Here is a 24,289-nt window from a genome sequence, read left to right on the forward strand (position 1 = left end):
ATTGATGGACACTGACTCCTTAGCGCCCTATTTCAGGTATTTGGAACTAGTTTGTTTCCTGGTTTTAAGAAAGAAAATTATTTGGACGTAAATAAAGGAGGACAGAATTCAAATATTTAAATTTAAGAATGGAAAATTTAATTGGAATATTGTGATAATGATGGGTCTAAATATTTGGAATACATGCCGAACATTATTTTATTGTCCAGTGATGCCACTGATGGTGCAAAAAAAAACCAAGATGCAGGCCAAAGATACATGGACTCATATGAATTCTCTGATGTATGAATTCAGCCCGCTTTGATGAACTTTGTACTGTAGAGCGAGATTTACCTTGCCCTCTAAGGGGATGAGTCAACCCAAACCATGCCAGGAAAATGCACCCATCACCTTAACCCTCCAGAACACGTCACCCTAGGCAACAAGCAGTCGAGCCTGGAGGCTTCTACTGGCCACACATGTACTCATCTGCTTGTTGCAAACAGGGTGAAGGATGACTCATCTATCCATATAACTTTCTTCCACCACTCAGTCGACCACTGCCCGTGTTTTTTGCACCACTTTACTTGCAAACATCTATTTTTAGCTGTACTAAAGGGTTTATGCACCGCAGCCTTTTCGTAGTATCGGTCTCTGTGAAGTACCTTGACAGACTCGATGAACTGCCTGCTGCCTGCTTCGACTGGCATTTGCAGTCAGCTGATTCAGAGCTGCTTGTCCATTTTGCATCTCGAACCGATGCACGGACATCATGGTTGAGGAGTATCCACTTTCCTCCACTGTTGCCCTTAGTTGATGACACCTTTCCCTCAGATTTCCGTGCCGACATCACCCCAGCCACTCCTTCTCATGAAACTTCAGCACATTGAGCAGTTTCCTCACTGAAACTCCTGCCAAATGTGCCCCAGCAATCACCCCTCTCTCAAAGTCACTGAGATCTCTTCCTCTCGCCATGTCAGCCAAAATAATGGGCACCTGGGCCTGCCTAGCATTTTTATACATGACCCTCAGCATGATGGGATGGCACCTGTGTGAAAGCACCTGTTTCAAATATGCTTGTATCTACTCAAGTGTTTCCTTTATTTTGGAAGTTACCTGTAGATTGCTTTGTATGTTGTAAGGTAGAGCAACACCTGTAGTATTGTCATGTGTTAATATATTATTTACCACTAGGGGGAAGCATGGGACCAATTCTCTGATTTCCACTCGCAGTATTCAGTTTTCTTTAAAAATTAGTTTAATACACTGTAGTTTGATATTATCACTCTACACCACCATTTAATGAATAACCAGCTTTATTAGTTGTGTAGAAACACCTGCTAAAAGTACTTCAAAAATGAAATAAAAGTATTTTTTGTGCTTCCAGAAAAAGTCCTGGAAAGGACAACACTGAGACATGATGATATGCTAGACGAGGGTGAAACACCTGCTGTGAATATCCCACCCTCTACCCAGAGATATTTCTGAGATGGTCACTGGACATCGGCTGCAAACAATGGAAAAATTAATCTGAACAAATGAGCTTCTGGCCGACATATTCTTTGGCACAGTGGGTCTATTTTGTGCACAGAGCTGCTGTGATCTTGGGCTGACAATGGTTAGGTAAAGAGAAGGCACCCCATACTGCTTGCATTTAAAAGATTTCAGCCATTAACTACAACTAAATATTAGGAATTGTGACACCTTCTTGTGAACCTGTGAAGATCACAAAAAGGTCCTGGCAAGTCTGTGAATGCTGGTTGATGCCCATAAGAAGAACAAGGATTGCCTTCATTGTGGAGAGCTGTCAAGATAATGGATGAGTTCCAAGGGTGATCAGTAGAACCTTTATAGAGACCTCCTTAACCCCTCTCTCACACTGTTAGGGTTTTAAAAAAAATAAAACCCTGTGAGTCTTGTTTATCACTGTGAAGGATCCTCCTTAATGATGGAAGGATGCATACGAACGTATTAATACAAAATTCAAATGTTGCTCAAGAAACAGTTTATGAAATTATAAGTGGTATCCTTATGGCATGAATGCCCCAGTGACTAGTAGTAATGGGTCTAGTAGTAATGTTCTTTCTGACATGAAGATGTACAATCAAATCAAATCTTTTTGGGGAAGCTGGATTTGTTATTCTTGAGCAAGTCAGCAAGTTCTGTTGCATGAATCCAAATATTTGAGTATCGGTGTTGTCGATGTAGATGAACATTTGTACTTGGTTGACTAACCTGGTATAATAAGAAAGGAAAATTGGAGAGATTTTATAAGCAGCGAACTGGGAGCAGAGTTCAGAACCAATAGGAGACAAAGACATGTCAACACTTCAGAAATGCATTTGCCTAGGAAAATATTGAAAGGCCCAAAATTTGTTCCTGAAGTCCAAATCTAGGAAAGCATTGCAAAGTGGAGAAATTAAAAAACTGAGGGAAGACAGTGCTCTTCAGAAAGCTTAGTAGAACCAAGATTCAAACATGGAAATGGTGTATACAGTACCAACCTACAGGCACAGCTGAAAAAAGGACATTCAAATTTCAGAGGCAGAACAGAATATTGCAATGCAAGCAACAAATAACAATCAGCATTTTTTAGGACTAGCTACATCAGAAGCACTCTAAAAGCTGGAGTAATTTTGAAATAAGAGGATTATTAATACAAAAAAATATTCTTTGCATGAACATTGCATATGGGATTTCACAATAGAAGAGATCAATAACATGTCCTATATTTTGAATGACCAACAACGTTGGGGGTATTTTAGCATAACTGACAGTGAGAGTCTACATCTTAATAGTAATGAATTTCTGGAGCCTGATATTGCAGTCATACTTCAGAAAATGAGGGATGTTCTTCCTAAACCACTAACTAGGAGAGTTCCTCAGCCCCAGGCCTGGGATCTCCTGTATCTAATGGCTTGTGTTTCAGTTGAGCTGTGAATTACCAGTGCTACTGGATCCCTTTCATTATTTTGCTCAGTTAATTAACTTTAATTTTCTCCTAAATTTCAGAGATACCTGACTTCTAACTTACTGTTTGTCAAACAACAGTGTACAAAACTTACGTGTGTCTTCCACGTTCTTGCCCTTATTTTGGACTAAATAGATCTTAAAATGTGATCAATTGCCGGTGAGCTGATAAAAGTGGTGCTAACAACGTATCATTCTCTTCGCATCCTGTAGAAGTCCAATCGGTAGTCTTACATCTGTTATTGATACACAATAGATCTGAGCTACAAGAATACTTACAACGTTTTAAGAAACAGTTCACATGGGTTAAGAAAGTAAAGATATTTGAACAAATAACAAAGTCAGCTGTTAACAATAAAATATTTGACAAGATACATTCAGACTTCCAGAACCTTTTGCTAGGGTGCTTTATAAAAAGTTAATTCTCAAATTGAAATCCATAGTAATCCAGGGTAATGTCTGAACGTGGATTGAGGTTAGCAAACATGCAGTGGAAACAGTGTATTATCTGAATATGTGATAATTTTTTTTTAAACCGTTCAGCCTAGAAAAGGGAGAAGAATAGATTTTACCCAAATTTATAAAATCAAAAATATCTAAAAAGGCAATTCAGGAGACCACGAGTGGAGTACCACAGGGATCTGTATAAGGACCACTGCTCTTCTTTTCTAGATTTTGATCTAGATTCTGGTAAAGCTAGAAAACTGGTCAAATTTGCAGATTATAATTAGGAGGATTAGCCAACCCTTTAGAGTAAACAAATGGAAATGACATTTTTTGGCACAGGCTTCCCTGCTGGGAGGTTGAGGCACAAACTCTGGATTCCTTCAACAAATCGTTGTATGACATTTTAGAATCAGTTAGTTCCTAAACTTTCAAAAGAGCAAGACAGTCTGAATGACCTCCTCTAGTTTGCAACCATTTTCATGGTTTTAGAATACTGTATCATCATAAAAAGAATATGGGGTTTTCCCCCTTCCGGACAAAAACAAATCAGTTTGGGTTCAAGTTCTCAGTCCCTCAGAACTCAAGGTTCATGCAGTGCTGTGCTCAGTGGAAGACCGGGCTGTGGAGAGCTCTCAGTGACAGCAGAGATCATTGCACTGCTGGAAAAATGTTTTTAGCTTGTGTTCAGAATTGTACTGTGGCTTCTGGAACGTGTTTCTGCATTAAGCACTGATAGTTTGTGACAGTCCTACACGCTCTCTGTTCAAACATAATACCGCAGGGCCATTTTCATTTTAGGGATCATGATTTTTAGTTTTGGTCCATGGGGCTTTCGTGTATTTGTTACTAGAGAAATTATTCTTCTATTCTTACTCAACAATGTTTTTTGTTTTCTGTGTGATGCTGTTCAGAACCAATGAAGTCTGATTACTAGGATCTCCGTAGTTATATAAATTCTTACCACATTTTGGCTGAAAACTGCCTCCCCTTAAAATTTAAGGCTCCTTTGTTTCACAAGTGTATTCATTTTGGCTAGTTTAAAGGTAACGTTTGATAAAATTGTAAGGAACCCCACATGTAATTTTGTATGAGATCATAAATTGCCCTAGAGGTTTCTGACAGAACTGCAATGAAGCAATTGTTTTAAATGTCTGAAACAGATCCAACTTTTATAAATTTTGAAGTAAAATGATTAATTATTTGCTTTTTGGTCATAAAAACCTGCTAGTGCTTGGTAGAAAATGGTTTGCATATGTGGGTTTGTATTTGCTTTCAGAGGTTGAGGCAAAACCTGGTGTTACTAAAACATGCTTAGTTGTTTATATCAGTGCTCATGACATGTGCTCTCCCTACAGGATAGCCCCCAGAACATAACCCAGAGATAACAAATGACCCTTACAATGGTATCCTTCATTGACTGCGAATAACATTCACGTGCAGTTGCACTATTAAACTGAACGACCCTGAGATTTTATTTTTATGCAAAACTTCCTTTATAGATATGTTCTTTCCTCAGATAATCAGAAAAATCTGTTTGGCAGATTAATGTCTGGGCATGCATTGAATCAATTATTAAAGACTTAAATGCAGCCTTTTTTCTGGGAAATAGCTACTGTTGAGAGAATGTGAGCCCTTCACACTCGAAGAGATGTGTTGGGTGGCATGATGTCTGTTGACTTTACTCCTCTTTTTCTTTTGTTTTTCATTTTACACGTCCATTATAATTTGGTTGCCAGACATTAAATGAAAAAAATCCTTTCTAAACCTAATGAGGTGTTTGTATTTTTAATTGTGAAAATGATGCATTTGTCAGTTACTCCTACAGAGGTTTTGCATTTCTGATCCGAATAGTTGGTATTACAAAAATTCCACGACACAGCACTCATTTCTCCTGAAAGCCAGCACATATTTCCATCTAGAAATAGTCTCCATTCTTCTTCAGATCATCAGCTTATTGGACATTTTTCAAAATTATTAACTGGTAGAAAGAGAAATGTAGTTGTCAAAGCTATTTGTCCTTCTCGTATATCCAATGACCTCCTGTTTCCTTCCACAGCCCAAAGACATACTGGTAGGCTGAGTAGCGTCTTGGAAAATTGGCCCTGGTGTGAGTGTCATAATGTTTGGGTCTGTATCTGCCCTACGATGGACTGGCGTTCCACTCAGGGTATATGCTGCCTTGCGTCCTTACTTGTTCAGATAGGCTCCAGCTCCGCGGTACCCCTGAATAGGATTAAGTGGTTAGAAAATGGATGGATGAATGGATACAGCTATTAAGAAATTCAATTCCACAATTCATTATGAATACATCCGATTCATTTTACAGTGCCTACTTTGTGTTTTATAGTTGAAATATGGTTAACTGTTACATTTGTCCTTTATGTTGTTGCATTGGGGGGTAAAGGAACAGATTTTTTTATACCGTTCTTGTATTTTTCTTCTGCTTCTTTTGTGCAGTTCACTCTGTCATATTCGAACCTTAAATATCATGTGACTGATACAGGTTTATGGCTTTTTTCCATTGCTAATCTGTAGTTTTTTTCAGCCTTGCATTACATTTCTTTAAATATAAAAAGTTTTTTTTTTCTAGGATGCAATATAAAAATGTGATTGAAAGGCCAAGCATTACCCACGTTGTTTCAAGAAATAGGAAGAATTGTGAGTGGGATTTTTTCTTTTAGGAGTATTCAATTTGTAGAATACAGTTTTTGAAAAAGAAGCTCTATGTGATGTCGAGTACTTGAAATAATTGCAGAATAGTAGAAATAATGTAAATCACAGAATTCTATTTTGTGTAAAAATGAAACTCACTCCAGGGATTGTAAAAGTGTGGTCTAGAATAGCATAGTGGTGTGGTGAATTCATGATAAGTGCTATGGTATGTGTCACATGATAAGACTAGTGAAGGCAAATTCATGAAAACACATTGTCTCCTGAATCCATGTTTCAGGAGAAGCAGTATGTCAAGAAAGTATATGCAAAACTAGCACCGCTCAAAACAGCTAGAATCCCAAATACTCTACATCTGCTGCTGGACTGAAAGAAATCTTTGGGCATGCAGTCATTCTGTAGACTATGTAATACAGACAATGACTGATAATGATTTTATAGCAGTAAAATATACATTATCACAAATTAAGAGTTTTTTAACCTTTTATGTTTTAATTTAGCCAGTTTCTGCCTTTTCATTTGGTTCATCAATTCATGTAAATTGTATGTTATGTCCAGTTTTCACTGTTTCCTAAGTTACTAAGATTGTATTGTATGCTTTACAGGGCAGAAACTTTTAGTTTTCCTTCATGATGTCCAGCAGGGTTTCCTATATCCAAAAGTCTACCTATTGAGTGTCTGAATTGTTTTTCCGAGTTGATATTTTCCAGGTATTTCTTGTCGGTACAACACTCTAAACTTAAGTGCTTTGCCAAAGGAACTAAACGGAGGGGAGAGTTTGTTTTGTTCATTATTTACTGTACCTGAAACTTAAGTACCATGTCTTGCAAAAGTACTCTGCCTCCTTCCAATGATCTCCCATTTTGTGCAAATAACATTTTTTCATTTTTGTAGTTTTTGCTGACATTTAACTTCTTTAACCCATAAATGTGTTCACTTTGAGAATTCAGACTTTGGTTAAAAATATTCACTTTTTAACATAATTTTAATTCAACAGAATGGGACGTCATTGAAAAGGGGGTGAGTATTGTAGCAGACCTACTACTAATTGCTGGTGAGAACATTTTCTCAAGTTCATGTTTGAAAGGTATTCTTTGCAGCCAAACAAAAATACAAGTATTGCAGTATTGTTGTTTGTCAATCAAAAACAATATGGACATAGATGCAATGATAAAAACATAAAGCAGCTCATGAAATCTGTCTGCTCTTCCAGTGCTGTCTCATTTCAGAGCTACTTATAAGACCCAAGAATGTGCATCTTCCTTCCTAAACAGCGTGTGGTTCTTTCCAACCCTTTTATTGAGATTTAAAGCCCAAGATAGTGGAAAACAGACTAGACACATATGGTTGACATTACTCTTTGTTTCTACAAATACATAATTGAAAAACACATTGAAGTATATTTTCATTTCCTGATGCTTATTGTTTCAGTCAATATTAAATACTTTTGGCATAGTTATTTCTAGTGCAGACTGCTGTCTGGCAGGTTCTTCAGTCGATCTCTTGTTAGAAAAGGAAACCTTGTGTTATTTAACCTTTAACAAATTAATAGCAGATAGAGGCTTTTCTCTTAAAAACACTATGAAAGTTGAACAGACAAAAACACAATAAACTACTGTTAAGACGTAATTGGTGTTACTGGAAATATTATTTTATTTGAAAATGAAATCAGTGCCATTTTTGAAAGGTGGAAATGGTTTTCCTTCTGAGCTGTTCATCATGTAAAAGGTACTGGTTACTGTTTGTAGAGCAGAACTGCAGTCTGGAGTCTGCAGCCTCAAGTAGTCAATAAATTGTTATAAGATTAGATTAAAGAATTAATACTATCTGGATATCCTTTGCTAACATGGATGCAAGTTCTGCTGCAACTCCAAAGGTATGAGCTAAACACATATCTGATAAGAACTGGAGCAGCGGTTAAGGGTTAAGGGTTCTGATGTATCATGGGAAGGCTCAGGGTTTACATCCCCAGGCAGGCTGTGGCTGTAGTACCATCGAGCGAAGGACTGCTCCTGAATAGCTCCAATAAAGTTACCTGCTGCATAAATGAGTGCCAGGGTAAGTTGCTTTCAATAAAAGTATCAGCCAAATAAATCTGTAAAAAAATATATATATGTATTTTCTGTGTTCCAAGATATTACAGCGGGTATTACTTATAAAATTGGGAATCCCAAAAGTGAAAGAGGAATTTCGGCTTTTAGCCATGTGAAAAATAGCGCTGTGATCAGCTGCAGCACTGCACACTGGCATTGACATGCAGCTGTGGTAAGCACTGTGGAAAACACTTTTATTGGAATGGGTGGACACCAACACGGGTGGGTGAACACAGAAGTATAGACTACAAGATAAACAATTATATCGAACTTTATTTCTTTTAAAACATTACAGTTTGTGCAATACAAAGGCTGGTTGTAATGCAGTACCATATTACAGGCAGTGGGATGAAGTTAAATATCTGTTAAATACTGGAAGCTATGTCCGATTACTGTAGTTATGACATAACATAAATAAGAGATGAAATGTGTCCAAGCTGATTTACTGTGTAATCAACTGCTCATAAAAATTCTGAGATTTGCTTAAATCTGGATAGATTTCACATGTTGTGGTCATATAAAACTACAAGAGACGCTAGCTTACATAAATTAAAAAAAAACAGACTTGCTACATATAACAGAGATGAATAAACACTACTGGTAATTATCTGTCTGAAATTTCCATTCATTATTTTTTGTTAAGATTATTTCCAACAAATATGTGATAAGGGAATAGTCTATCAGTGAATCAAATCTATTCCAATGTTCCACTGATTTACACACAGCAGTGCACAATCAGGAAAGAGACTTCAAGCCACAGAAATTGTTTTGGCCTCAGACCTGAACTACTCAAAGGGTGAGGTGTGTAATTCTACAAATTCATACTCTGTTGATATTACATTCATTCTCGTTACCCCCTAACTAAGTACAAATCACACCAAATGTTCTTTAAATGCTACTGACAACAAAAGTACAATAATTTTTTTTTTATTTCTCACTTCCAGCCCTATTTTATATATATATATTTTGGAATTAGTGGTAGCTAAATTGATCTCAGGCTGGTCACTTAGCTTATTGCTAAGTCTATTACTAAGTGTGTTTTGCCTGTGGCATTTCAGGAATTGGGGTGGCATGAAATAATGCAATAGAGTCCTTAAGAGTCCATGCTTTCAATTGCAATAAAAAGGCAGAGGCCGTGTCCTCAGTTCCTTCAGAATTCATAGGGGGAAACGAACACAGTGACCTTTGCCACGTGTTTAGCCTGGAAGGTGCGCTCCAGGTATTCGGACATGTCCACCTCCACCTCTATGTCCTGCATGCCCTCCAGGGCTTGCACAAGGATCAGTTCTCCAGTTTGCCGGTCTGAGCGCTGCATCACAAAGTGCCCTTTGCTGTTTCCTCCCACGATGCCAAAGCGCAGGCTGTCCGGGCCGGGCCGGCCAGGGGCCGCCGCCGTGGCCATGCGAAACAGAGTGACCGGCGTCTTCAGGTTGGAAGGCAGGGAGAGGTAGTGGAAGGAAACAGTCTTAGGTGCCAGGTGGCACAGCCTGCTGTCCATTGGGCACGGGTTTCGCTCACACTGGCTGTCGAATGAGAAAAAGTGATGAAATAATGACATTTTCCTCACAAGCGCAAAGCATTTTTCTGAACTGCTGGAAACGTGGAAAAGATAAATTATAGCCATTTGTAAGGTTAGTTTCAAACCTTTGACTTTAGTAGATTTTTATCAATTATAAATTATAAAGAAATTTGCACTTTGTTATGTCTGAATGTTGTTCAGAATGAGCAGAGCAAACTGCAGCGAACATTTAATCATAAAGAAACAGCAAAACCATATTGATGTTAGGCACTAACAGAAGATAAATGCTGTTTTCAATGTGCATTTAAATTTATAATAATGAAATAATTAATAATTTAATGAACAAAGAAGTTTGGTGACTGTTATTGCTGGATTTTTTTTTGTTTAAGAACATTTGTAGAATCACAATGTGCATGGTAGTTAACAATATGCAATTTAGCACTTAATGCATACGTTAGTGTTTTGAAAGATGAATTCAGGATTCCATCCTAACTGAACGTGTTCCAGGGATTGTAGGGTCATATGGTCACATACACTGGATCAAAAGCCTTTGAAAGACATTTTGTTGGTGCTACCAATTACCGGTGTATTATAATACTAGTGTGAGAGTGGTGCTCTTACAATGACGATGTCTTCACATAGCTGACGTTGCCATGGGACTTGGGGCACTCTGGGCTCACACAGTGGAAGCCCCCTCCTGTATTAATGCAAGTTGTGCCCCTGGTGCAGTTGTGCTGAGAGGTGAGGCACTCGTCGATGTCTGCAAAACAGGAGTTTTCAAGACAGGGCAAGATGCAGACACGAGTCCCAGTTTCGTCATGAGATGAGAGAGGCAGCTTTTCGGGAAATCTCTTGAATACACTCAGTTTATAGACACATTTCCCCGTTGCACCAGCGCACAGCTGTTCCCAAAAGATGTGAGATCTTTGACATTCCCCCAGCCTGCAAACTGTGAGGTCATTTGCTCCAAACACCTCCTGGAAGCCAGAGTTAGTGAGAACCGACCAGGTTAGAGGAGTTAATAGACTGAATTTGACCAAACCGCCGCTCTGCTGTTAAATGGCCAGAGCACATTTATGACATGGCTGTGCTTTTCTGACAGACAGACAGTAATAAGCCCAAAGCTTTCCTTTCACTTCTTTGTGATTTACAACTGGAGCCCCAGCTCATGTGACCTCATGAGTCCCTCGGCAAATAAATCATCGTGTGTCTCCCCAAGCACAAGGCTCCTGGCCATGAATGAGGCTTCTGTCAAGCTGCAGGGGAGACCACAGGGCACTGAGTGGGGATCACGGCTTTGGCGACTTACCCTCGCAGCTTCGGCCATCGCCAAGCAATTTGTATCCAGAGGGGCAGGAGCAGCGGTACGAGCCGGGGATGTTGACACAGGCGTGCACGCAGAGTCTGGCAGCTCTGTCTAGCTTGTACACCTCGCACTCGTTCACATCTGCATGCAAACAGAGTTTCATAATGCAACATATGGCTAAAATCAGGGCCTGACGCCAGGGGTTTAGTCAAAGGAAAAAGTCTTCCATATTCAGCCCAGGAGCTGAGTCTTCATCTGCATGCCTGCTTGGGGCCCAGGAGGCAGTGTGTTAAATGGTTTATTGAAAGTCAGGGAGCTTAACATCCCTGGCAAAACATGGAAATAGGAAAGGGGAAGCATACAGTTTTTCCATTTTCCTTTGCTGCACTTGGATGCACATTTTACCTGGCTAGGGAGCTGTTGTATTTTTTCCTTTACACAGTATTTTATTTTACATCTTACAAGGATGACTGCAGCTTTCTGCCTGCCCTGAGCTGGCTCTTCTTTTCCTGCAGAAGCTGTTTGCATGTTGTCTCATGCATTCATTCTGGCATTACTGGGAACCGAAAGTCTGAAAACAAGGTAGCTTGGCTAATGTGCACATTGGCATTTTGCTGCCAGGCCAGAAAGGCCTTTATGTGGCCTACCTTGGCAGATGCTGTTGTCCGAGGTGCCGCTCATGTGAAATCCGGCGTCACAACTGCACTGCTGTGTCCTGTCCACCTTGGCACAGCGGGGCTTTCGGCTGAAGGCCGGGTCATTCATCACGCTCCATTCTGGGGGTGCTGAACACAACAGATGCAGCTTTACTCTCCAACCTCCACTCTACAGTAGATGACAAATATGATATACTGCTGTCCTACTCTCAATAGTATTATAATGTACATTTGGCTTCAACAGGTGTGGAAATACATAATGACCTCATGCTCAGGTCTATATTTAGAATTTTACATGCTTATACTCTGCCCTTTTACAGTAAGCACATAAATAGCTGTTCATCTGGTATGCAAATATTTATTGAAGAAGGTAAATATATGCAATTACACACACAGGTGCAATTTTCTGAGCATTTGTGTAGAGATTTTAGTAAGTTTATGCTATCACTAATAATAATGGCCTAGAAACAGCGCTGTTTGATGAATGAGGTCCTGGAAAGGATTTAGCACAGTTTCTTTCTAAAGCAAGGCTTCCTTTTCCTGGTCAGCAAGGGCTGCATTCCCGCACAAGATTTCTCGGTCTCCACCGTTAGATAATTAACATCGGCTTATGATTTGTTGCGAAGGGCTAAAGGGATTCCAATAAGACTTTATTGCACCACTTGAAGCTTTGGACTTGACTAGATAATGTAAGGAGACCTTGAAAGTCCTGGATTGTGGCCCCACTGGACTGGGAGCAGAAGAGTTCTACAGACCTGTCTGAGTCTGATGTTGGCAGTGAGAGCCACTCCAGTTCTGAGGACAGACGCACTTGTACTGGTTGACACCTTCCACACAGCTTCCTCCATTCTGGCATGGGTTACTGGAACATTCACTGATGTCTAAAGAGGGAAATGGGTTCAGCTGGGTTTCTCTTTAATTGAAGTTGACCGACATAGAAACAGGCTGATACAGTATGTGGGTCTGTATCCCTGCTAAATCTAAAAAAAGCGAATTGTGAGGGAACTGTTTTGAATCTCTGTCAGGTGTGACACGTTCTTTATGTTTTGCGATCACAGAGGAGCTGTAGCTCTGAGGTGAATGTGTGTTTAATATTTTAAGGGTGTTGTTTTTGGCTTGGAGAATGCACATTGGGAGAATGGAAACGTGTGCAAAGAAATGACGAAGAGTGAGTAATGGTTATTAAAGGACGGAAACAACACTTCATTATTTGATAGAAATGAGAAAGAAGCCTTTTGGATAAGCCACACAGAGGCCTACCCCTGGCTAAAGAGCCCAAACAGGGATAAAAATCACCACAGAAACAGACACAAACTTGGTGCACTGACAGCTGTCATTTTCTCTGGAATCATGTGGTTAGGACTTTGTGGTTAGACCATTAATGGGGGCAACACCTTGGTAACATTCAGACATAATTCTGCTAGTATACATAGCAAAGAGGGATTTTGTTTAACTCAGAACCTATTTTTTAAACAGCTCTGTCAGTAGCAGCCTTGGGGACTCCTATTCAGTAAATTAGGATAACACTCAATATCACTCTCTAACAGCTATTTGGAACCAGGCAAATTGATTCTCATAGATGCTTCCTCCAATATATGAGTGACCTCTTCTTAACAAAATAAATGTATTTTCAACTCTTAAAAAAGTATTAAATGGGGTCCAGAGCAACAGGGTTACTTTGTGTTTTTATTTTTTAACGTAGTTTGCAAAAACTCTGGACATAGAGAAACCACAGCTGACAAATCCAAGTCCCCCTTATCCCAGCTCTATACATCTACCTAGTAGATTTTTCTTTTTTGGGGACAGAAGTGAGATGAGGCAATAACAAACTGTGCTTTTGCATTTTTTTAAATTGGTCACAGCAGGGCAAAAAACAACTAAGCCTGAATACAAAAACACTCTGAGGGTTTGAAGTATTTTGTTGCAGTATGAAGCAGATTGCGCCCAGATAAATAAATGATCTTAGGACATTGTGGGTATGGCACATGGCATTGTGGTCTACTTATGGCCTTGTAGCCTTTTTAATTTTTTGTGGTTCTACTGCATTGCAATGTTGTTCTACTTTGTCCAAAGCTGTGAAAACACAATCCCGATTTTTGAAGTTAGCAGCTGTATTAGCTAATGAGAACCATCCCAGATGTTCTTAATTAGGAAGTGGGGAAGCCTATGTGCTTTGAAAGTTAAATTTGTAACATATCCGAAGTATGTAAAAACAAGTGTGTCTAACATGCAGGCGGTGTGTAGTCATTCATCTTTGAGTACTTTATTTCTGCACATGAGTTTATTAAACCTTTGAGTGTCAATACTCCAAAACAAATCTATACACATTCAGTCGTTTTTTAAAAATTCATCACATAATGGGCGACACGACATACTTGCCAGGATAAATTACAGAGTTACACAGTAACACAGTTGCTGATGGAGACTGGTGACTTTCAAGTCCTGATGAGTTGCAGTGAAAGGCTAAATCCAGCTGTGACTTTTTAGCCTTTAGCTGAGTAAAATAGGTTTTTCACATGGCTGAAACTGACATCAGCTTCATTACTTAAGTGAAAAGGTATGTTTCTGAGGAGCATCTGAAAGGGTGATCAAAGTACAATTCACCAGTGTCTCTAGTATGTGATGCCTTTCTGTCGGTTCTGCTCAGTTTTCTCACTGTTGTCTTCTGTATCATCCATCCTTTCTCTAACTACTTCATCCAATACAGGCTTGCAAGGAAGCCAGACCCTATCCTGGCACACAACAGGAGCGAGGCAGGATACACACTGAATGGGACACCAGTCCATTGCAGGGCACACACTCACACTCACACCAGGGCCAATTAGGGTCTTGGGAGTGTAGAGCACCTGGAGGAAACCCTTGAAACCCTTGAAAACACGGCAGAACATGCGAACTCCACGCAGATAGCACCCCAAGATCTGAACCCAGGGTCCCAGCAAGTATACGGCAACTATACTGCAAAAAACGACCAGCAGTAGCTGTTCTGTAGCCTTTTGTGGCTTAAACTGTATTTTCTGTTGATAATAGTTTTAGAAGTTGATCACTGCCTACTGCTGTCTGAACTGGCACATTCGTCAGTCTGTTGTGGCCTTTAATTACGCATCAGAGGATATAAACCAATAATCTTTTTGAACATTTTTTTTAAGTTTACCTTAAAATACCTAGGTCTGATGTCACAAAGTGCTGTAGTTGTACATATGTGACTGTGCTTAATTTGTGTTTTTAATTATTTACCTTCTAGAAAAATCTGGCATGTGTCACTCCCCCAGGGAGTGTGTGCACCCCAGGGAAAGACCCACTCTCCTCTAACATACGGTGTTGTGCAACAATCATGGAGAGCAAGCTGGGGTATGCAAAAAGACAAACTCATAATACAAGAAATTGTATATGGCCAATAAAGTGATCTTAAAACAAATCTTAATCTTAAAGAATGTTTTCTTTACCACTTTTTTTGTTGTTGTTGTGGACTCTTTCCTTTCCTTTGATATAAATAAATCACACAATAGGTTTTTTTTTACACAAAACAAATAACTAAATACAAAGAATGTAAATGCATAATAGCATAATAATAAGCAAAAAGCTGAAGAGTATCTTGACTTTTTGTTAAGCATAGTGACACTTGATACACATGGGTCTACCACTGCAAACTACATATTCAATACCACAGTATACAATGTAGGAGCAGGAATCCCCCACTCACCTCTCACATTCAAACGGAAGAGACATGGTGACCTCCTGGTTTCATTTTTAATGACACTTCATAAGGATCTGCACTATTATGGCTGTGATTCAGCCCATCTTGTTCATTTGGTAATTTAGCACCAAAGTCAAAGTATAATTTCAGCCAGCCATTTTTCCCAGGAACAGTGTCTTGTTCCAGATGCCCCACTACTCTTTGTATGCAGAAGCCTTTCCTGTTCTCCAATCTAAATGAATTCCCCTTTCGTTCCAAGTTCAAAATACTGAAGAGATTTAGAGATTTAGCTACACTCTCGGTCTGTATTTGACAGTCTTCTGAGACCAGGAATCATTCCGGTTGCTCTTTTTTGAATTATCTCTATAATTCTCTTCATAATACACATTTTGGGTATATGGTGACCAAAACTGAACACAATATTTTAAGTGAGATTTTACTAGTGTACTGTAAAGCTTTTTAATAACTTCACATTGGCTTCAAATTCCACTTGTGAAATTGGAAGAACTATGTTTGCAGGTCTTTGTGTCTTTCCTTTTGAAGCATGAATTACTATTGAAGAGAAGGAGACATTTGTGAGGTTTTCAAAACCTTTCAGAAGGTCTCCAGATTCATGACATATGAATATCACTGTCTCTCTCTCTGTACAAAGTTTGATAAAGGGTTCCATTGTCTGTTAGGTCAGCATTCAGTGTGTAACAGGTCCTTCTGACTGACTAAAAGCAAATAAATTATTCTTCTAGCAGTTTTTAATGAACACACTGCATCCGATTTGCAAGGAAAGTAAATCAAATTAAGTGTTTTGGTAACAAATGAGTCATGTTCATTACCCTTGCCAGGGCATGAATATTTTTTCAGTGCATCCCAATTATACATGGCTCTGCTCTTACAAGGACAGCGTTGCGCATTGGTTCTTATATAAACATGATTTCAGAGGAAACATTTTTTGTTCTTATATAAACATGATTTCAGAGGAAACATTTTTTGACACTCATAATAAATCTGGTGGGTCTCCAAAGACAGCTTTGGGGTAGCCACTCAAATTTACCTCTAGCGAAGTTAATTCTTCATGTAGCTCAAATTTAGAATTCAGATGTGTCATTCCCTGGCTGCAATCTGTTAGCCAAACAGCTCATTGCACAAATTTAAGCAGATGTTCATTTTTCTTTTATCCATTTTTGCATTATATTATGTTTCACTAAAGCTTTGCAGTAAATGACTACACATTCCACACAGTGCAATATGTTGTACTGAAGTTGAGGACTTGTAACATACTGCAGCTAAAACTATCACAGTTTACACTATCACAGTAACTGTTATTAGTGTTGCTCATGCAGTGATAGAAAAATCACATTAATATTGCTTTACTGTATATACAACCACAACAGAAAGTTATGCATTTGATTATTATTGAATATATTAGTACACATACAGTAATGCAAATTGTTCAGAAAAGGCATTTCACAGCACATTGTATAATATGTATTAGCAATACAAAATGTTGCTGTAAAAATGCCGTGCAGTTGATTTCTTCATTCCTTATCCTACTGTGTTTATTTAGTTTTAGAAGCAGCACATACTTCAGGAGTGTACAGAGCACAATCAAGGGCTACTTCACCTTCCTGGATATTTTTAAATACAGTCTTCTTGTTTATATTTTTCTTTGGTTTCAATGGGGTCTTTAAGCGGTGCTCCAAATTTAGACTGGTTGCATGTGTTTCAGTTTGAGAACCTGAACAGACATAATACTGTACCAAGCTCAGTATTTTTTTATTTCATGGGAATGCTATTGAGAGCACACCATACCACTAGGAATTTCTCAGTCTTTGCCAGCAACTCAGGCAAGAAAGCCATCAATAGCATGCTTTGCATATTTCTAGACTATTAGACCATGAACCTATTTAGTGAAATGTACACGGAATTAACCCATGCCTACTTGAACTTGCCATAAAGACATACATCTTCAATCACATGAATGCCGTGAAATGTGAGTATACTCAGGTGTCACTCTAGACACAGATAGATACAAGACAGGAAGATAATCTGTTCTTAGCAAGGAATGCAGTACAGGTGTTTTTATATGCAGGAATGTAATGCCACTTTAACGAGAGCTTCATTCACTGCAGCTCTGTTACGGAGAGCCAAAGAAAGGCCTCTTTATTTCCTTATCTGTCCGTGTGCCCCCCTGTGCTGTTTTAAAAGCCCTACTGACAATCCCACAGCTATTTCACAGATGGAGTTCTTTTATTCATCCAGGCATTCAGGGCATTTCTGAAGGTCACAATGAATAGCGAAGCAGGATTTTTCCCAATACTGCACAATAATAATGCAGACTTTACAGTGCGTCTGAAAGAACGAGACAGTTTCATCTGGTGAGATATGCCAATCTCAAAGACACCATTTTAAAGTGTGTTGGAATAACTATCTTCACTGACATTTAAAGATCTGCAATACGTCTAATCCAGTAATTGTAACAAAATTCTGTGTTCTCGGCAACTGCCTGACTGCAATCTGGTTTGCCTTCAGAGACAAAACAATTCAAGGTGTTGAAGTTTATGTTCTCTTAGTCAAGTTGAAAAAGTAAGAAAGAAACTTTCAATCATATTTAATGGAAATGTGAGTTTTCTCTTTCTCACCCTGTTATTACGAACAGTGAAGACTGAATTAGATCTTGGTACCTTTGCATACAGTGTTAACTCCACTCCAGCTTCCATTTTCTTGACACACTCTGGTACCAGGTCCCACCAGGTGATACCCAGAATTGCAGGTGAAATGAACTTCATGACCCAGGAAGTGCTTCGATCCAAACTTCCTGCCATGCTGTGGAGCCTCCAGTGTCGGGCATGTGACTGCAGGGAATAAAACAGAAAATTTCTGCTTGTCCTGTAGAATTTCATTGTTAATGACCTAACCGAACCCCTTTAATTGAATATTATATGTTATTCAATATATTATTTAATAGAAGATAGCATGTCTTATTTCTTAACTTACTTAGCAATACCTTATTGTTTCTAACCAAGCTTATACTGTAGTGGTTGGAAACCTTCAACAGGGGACATTAGCTGGTCTTGACCACTCAAGGAAATATTCTGCTAATGAATATAAAAACGTAACATGTTATCTTATTCACAGGGTTTTCTTCTATAATGTTCTGTTATACCTGTACGTTTTATGTCATTTGTTCATCTATGCATTTTCACTGACTGAATGAAACATTTGGTCCTCAGGAAAATGATAAAACTGTGTTCTTCAGCCAAACGTTAATCTAGAAATATATATATATATATGTTGTCACAGGTGATTGCACTAATAGGCTTAATATGTGTCTGATTTTCTACTGCCAAAACTGAAAAAATATTTTCCGTTAAGTTGTCTTAAATTTCTTAAAATGTCAATCTTTTTCTGATTCTGGTCAAATCAATAGTTGCAGGTGGTAGTTATTTCAATTAAATAATGTGTGTAATAATTCATAAGAGTGGAAGAAAGAAATCCATCATCTTCATGTATATGAGCACCTTAAATTTTCAGTAGTTCATAAGTGGAAAATTGTTTTTAATTGGTAGAACTAAAGGAACAGGTAACGGGTTTTGTTCCCTGCTGAAAAGAAGAGAAAGGCTGAAACGTTGTGTGAATAAATCCATTACCTGTTCCTTTGCAGCCAGCGCATGCTGACGCAGCTCCCTACCTGAACTACTTCAAGGTCGAACTAAATACCATAATACAAAAAAATGACATAAAATTCCAAATTTTATTCATGGAAATGTCAATTACTTTGATTAATTAAAGTTCTGTTTTTAAATATAACATATTCAATATTGATTAAAATAGTTAATTAGGATTTATAAGACCTTATTATTAGACCTTACTCTAAGGTAAGGTGCATATTCAAAACTTGTAATGTGTGCACACACTTACAGTATGTGTACAAACAGATGAAGAATTTATTTGGTTTATTACAAACACAGTTAATATTGTACCTACTTTAAAGTGCCACTCCAGTACTTGTGTTGCACCAAAAAATGATTTCAGATACCCTAACTGGAAGAATCTATGTTTGTATTTCTCTCCATTGGAAATCACACTGATTCTTGTTTTCTTTAGCATAGGTGGCAGAAGAGTGTACAGTAGATAAGTGTAAACCAGTAGCATGGGGCTTCTAAACCTGGGGTGCACACACCCCCTGCGTGTGCATGACATGCCAGATTTTTTTAGAAGAGAAATCATCAACAACACAAATTAAAAATCAGACCTAGATATTTTGAGGCAAACTTTAAAAAGTGTGTCATTCTTCATGTATTGTTAATTTGACTAATTTTACTTCTCTCTCATTCTATACTTGAAAGGTTGAAAGAACGGACCGACTTTATGATTTTTGATCAGGGGTGTGATAACATACAGTATTTTGAGAATCTGTATGTTAAAACTTTGTGTTTTAACACAAAAAGGACACGTTGTGTCCTGTTTTTAAAATCAAAGATACAGTATGAGGGCCTGCAAGCTCAGAAATTCAGCACTGTCCCTACTAATCTCCCGCACACCTGGGCTGCAGGTCGGCCTCTGCACAGACAGATTGAGGAAGTCACTGCACTATTCTTCACAGCAGCAGCAATCGAATTGAGGACTGTTCTTGCTAGCACTTGGATAAACTGGCAATTCTTTTTTTTTTGTTTTATAAATAATCTCATAAGATTATATGCACATCTTCTTTCTGAAATGAGTTTTCCTTGAGTAGCGCCTTTTGATTCAGACATTGAACTGAAGTCTTCCCAGCTTGCACTCACTGTGGGATGTCGATGTGTTTGCGTGTTTAGTGTTATATTTACATAACCTAATGTGAACTATCTTTTTCGTAAACTCCAAATCAAATAATAAAAACAGAGTCAACTATTGTACTTCTTTTACTCTGTTTTGTTACAAAACAGACTACTGTAACTCAGTAAGCTTCATACACGCGAGTAGCATGATGCATGTACAGTAAATGCTCCCCAGATTAAGTTGCTGTTTCATGGGGTCATAGAGTCCATCATGACTGGTTTGGAGATATGAAAGATATGATTTATTGTCCATCAGTATTTTTCTCTAATTTATCACATCACAATACAGCATATGACCATAAACTCTGCTCTTTAATGGTGATAAAATAGCCTAAAATACAAAGAGAGCTCTAGAGAAACCAACCGCTAGTGGGTGTCCTGGGCGCTCAGAGCCAACAGAAAGGACTCTTTGTGTTAGCAACAAACAGAGCAGTGGGAGTCAGACAGGAGGCTGCAAACGTCTCAGAACAACAGGTGCCCACATGAACTACAACCATCGTCACAGCGTGGAACACAACAGATGCACAACGAGCCACAGGCCACATTCTTTAATTCAAGTAATGTCAGCCATCAGCTGCAAGTAGCAGGACACATGCTGTCGTGTGCTCCCACCTTTTCTCATGATCACCTGACACAGACTAGCTCAGGAATTTGTACTGAAACATCTGGGAGACAGCACAGTAAAAGTGGACCGGTTTGGTCTGGACAGTTGCAGCTTCTTGCATATGAAAGGCAAATACTCAGAGACATTGGGCTGAATATGTCATTATATCAAGACAGTATAGCACTTACTTGTAAGGCAAGTTGGAATATCAGTGTAAAATGAGGCTCTATACATCATTGTTAGGTTAACTTGATGATAACTTTTATTTTAGGCATTTTTAAAGGCCAACATGTGCACCAAGTAGTTCAGCATCCAAAGACAATTGGGACAACCAATCTGATCACATCATACATTGTAAAGTTCAAGCCGAGACTTACAAATCTGCTAAACATTTAAGGCTTTTCCCTGGAGCATAGTACTATAATGCCATCTAGCAGAATCAAGGCTGCTGGCTGGCCAGGCTTTCTTGGCAATATGCATTCCTCTGTTCAGTGTATTTACCTGTATGTTGGTCTGCTGGAGGGAACTTGGACACAGTGTTCTGCAGAGCTGCCAGTTTGGATTTCATAATGCGGAGCCCTTCAGCAAACCGCGTTTCCTGCCCTTTCAGAAACTTTTCCATCTGACGGATCACAGTCACAATATGATGCTTGTCTATGCAGTTCTGTCCAAAAACAACACAGAAGATTTTTTTTAACAACCCTAAAACGTTTTTAGGTATTAAGTCATCCTTCTGTTCTACTTCCCTAAATAAATTACGAAAAAGCAAACATATGCTGCACTGTTTCACAAATTTGTCAAACATATTTACCCTCATACGCATTCTGTGAAGATGCAAAACAGTCGTAATGTATCCAATTCTAACCCTTATTTACTGTAAATTACTATATTGCACGGGTACATAATAGGCTTCCCAAATATTTAGAAACAGGAAGGACATGAATAGTTAATGATTTCATTTTATTGTTGTTGGTTGTTGGTTGTTGCAATTTACGTCAATTGGTTTAATAGACAAGGGAGAGCATTACACGGCTATGATACCTTGTGGTTCACTGCGCACATACTGTATCTCTGTCCTTACTGATGCTGTTCTGAAACACATGTAAGTGAGATGAGTCTGCTCTTTAATAAAGACAGACAGGATAGCAGATGGATTAAAGCTGTTCAACAGATGCTGCTGGACCACAGTTCAAATGCTTGTCCTGTATATTTTGGATGACATTAAGTAGCTCAGACCAAAAGAATACTGAAAAGTACGCCTTTGTATTAAGCTCAGCCTTTGAAATCAGGTTGATTTCAAAACAAAAAAAACACTGAAAATGAAAAAGTACTATTTGAAATTCTGTAAAAGCAATTCAAATAACTCTGTAGCCTTGAAATGGCTTAGGTGGTCGTTCTCTAGTCCACATTGACAAGAAGACACAGGACGTGAAAAATCAATACTTGCCCGTTCCCTATGAATTAGACTCCTTATAAGTCATTTATTTTCCATGTCAAAGCATGACAAGTGAAGTCATATACAAGATGCAAAATAAAATTCTACTTCATTTGAATTCTCAATTGAAGATTAAATGAGTCCACTAAAAAGTTTCTTGAAGTCCACAGAATTTTAATTTGAGGAAAAATGCTTCACCTTTAATCCACACAGCACTTTAAATTTACATGGCATATATAAGGTGTCTTTCAGCTAGAAAGTATTCATGCTGTCTTCTGCACATAAACTTTCAATGGCGTACTGACAAACTACAATAGCTACTACCCATTTGAAACAAAGTAAAACACTAATGTCTCAAGGAAAGCTGAGCACTAACAATCTCTTTGTCTCACTGGGAGGCTCAGAAGTGGAAACAATCCCCCCCAGAAAATGATGGTAAACAAGCAGGATTGATGCCACATGAAAGAGCTTCATATATAATACAGCATTTGTATTGCCCTTGACAAATAAAGAGAGAAACAGCAAAGAAATATACAAGTAAGATTATTCTGATGACACACAACAGACAGGCAAAAAAGCCATTTGTACTATTTATCTTCCAGCAGTCTGCTCCCATTATATGATCCTACTGTCCCAATACTGTGGCTGTGTATGAGCACATGTATAGAAAGATTTAGTCTTCTGTAAACGTCCTACGGACGTTTTAAAAGAGGTAAATTTCTAGAATAATATTACTATACTATTAATATAAGAGAAGGTTTATATTGCACAATGTGTAAGCAATGGATTGAGTGAATTCAAAAGCACTTTGGAATCCTTTATAATGAAATGTGCTATATCAATGCAAGGAATTTGCTGATGAAGCTTACAGTATATATCGAGGTATTTCCCATTTTTTTGGTTTTGCACTGCATGGTTTGTCAAGTTACAATGTGTTTGAATTTAGTTCAGTGTCTAAATTAATTCATTCAATGTCTCCCTAGCAAGAATGCAGAGAAGCCCACCTTGCACAATTGTGAACACACTCTTTCACAAAACCTGTCCAAGCCCAGTTCCAGCTTGATTTGCAAAACTCGTGTTCCAGAAGACTTGCATTCTAAATGTAAACATCTGAAAGAAATCCCCTGGCTTGGGGAAGTTTAATTGTATCCAAAATCCCTTCACAACTTCATTTCATATAAAAGAGATTATTGCCTTTTTTCTTCTAAATCCATAGCTGCAATGGCAGTAGAAAATAAAAACAAAATAAGTATTATCCAGCAAACAAAATATAGAATTTGGAATTCATTTTACTTTGTTTTCTAGAACTGCGGTTGGTGATGTGAAAGGAGTTCTGTCTTAATCTTTATGGATTAACACAATATTCAGGGTATTTCACATAGTTTATATATATATAAACTTTTACAAGAACGTAGTGTATAAAAGAACAACAATAATCAGTCATTATGAAAAGGAAAACTGCAGTATGACATTTAATTATTTTTTTCTTAGAATATCTCAATGAATGCGTGACAGAAAAAATCTGAAACACGCAGTAGCAAAAAAAAAACTTCGTAGAAAACCTCGGATTTATAAATGCAATCTGGTTTAGACTGGGTTGGCTTTAAAAAATGCTAGTGACAATCGCATTGTACTGTGCAGCGAATGAAAGATGGAAGTACTAACCTGAGCTGTGTGAGACTGATCAAGCGCTGTTAAACACAGGAGCAATAAACAGCTGTAGCGGACACCCGCAGTCATGCTTGCAAGTCCGAAGAAGTTTTTTTAACGAATATTTCACACTCGAGAAACTCAAGGCAAGGTAATACATTAACTGTTTATTGTGTAGAAAGCTGTGTTGAACTGCATTCCTCCTCAGCAAAAAGAAGACGTTTTGCGGCTTACAAGTTTCAAGTACAAGCACTGATGCTCTGTGTATGTGAACTAGCAGTTGTGATGCTGTGCCGTGTTCTTTACGCTCCAGGAGCCAGGGAAAAGCTAAGGCTGCTACCTAATGTTCTCAGACTCCCATGAACGATTGATGTAATCCCTCCCACTAACACCCCAACACTGCGCTAAATTCCGAAAGTTTTTTTCTTTACGTCTTAGGTCGCCTCCATCAG

The 24,289-nt window shown here is 38.4% G+C and overlaps 1 protein-coding gene across 1 annotated transcript; it reads right to left on the minus strand.

Annotated features, from left to right (window-relative positions):
• Nucleotides 1-8,414: 8,414 nt before the first annotated feature.
• Nucleotides 8,415-24,288, minus strand: LOC102694635 (fibulin-7). The gene is made up of 8 exons (XM_015362705.2): nt 23,853-24,288; nt 21,254-21,416; nt 18,013-18,183; nt 12,396-12,521; nt 11,632-11,769; nt 10,988-11,125; nt 10,300-10,438; nt 8,415-9,682 (listed from the first exon to the last, which is right to left on the minus strand). Exons 1-8 carry the CDS (start codon nt 23,925-23,927, stop codon nt 9,310-9,312), a joined length of 1,323 nt encoding a protein of 440 aa, XP_015218191.1. The 5' UTR covers nt 23,928-24,288; the 3' UTR covers nt 8,415-9,309.
• Nucleotide 24,289: the final 1 nt, after the last annotated feature.

The sequence above is a fragment of the Lepisosteus oculatus genome, chromosome 17, assembly GCF_040954835.1.
Source record: "Lepisosteus oculatus isolate fLepOcu1 chromosome 17, fLepOcu1.hap2, whole genome shotgun sequence".
Lineage (NCBI taxonomy): Eukaryota > Metazoa > Chordata > Actinopteri > Semionotiformes > Lepisosteidae > Lepisosteus > Lepisosteus oculatus.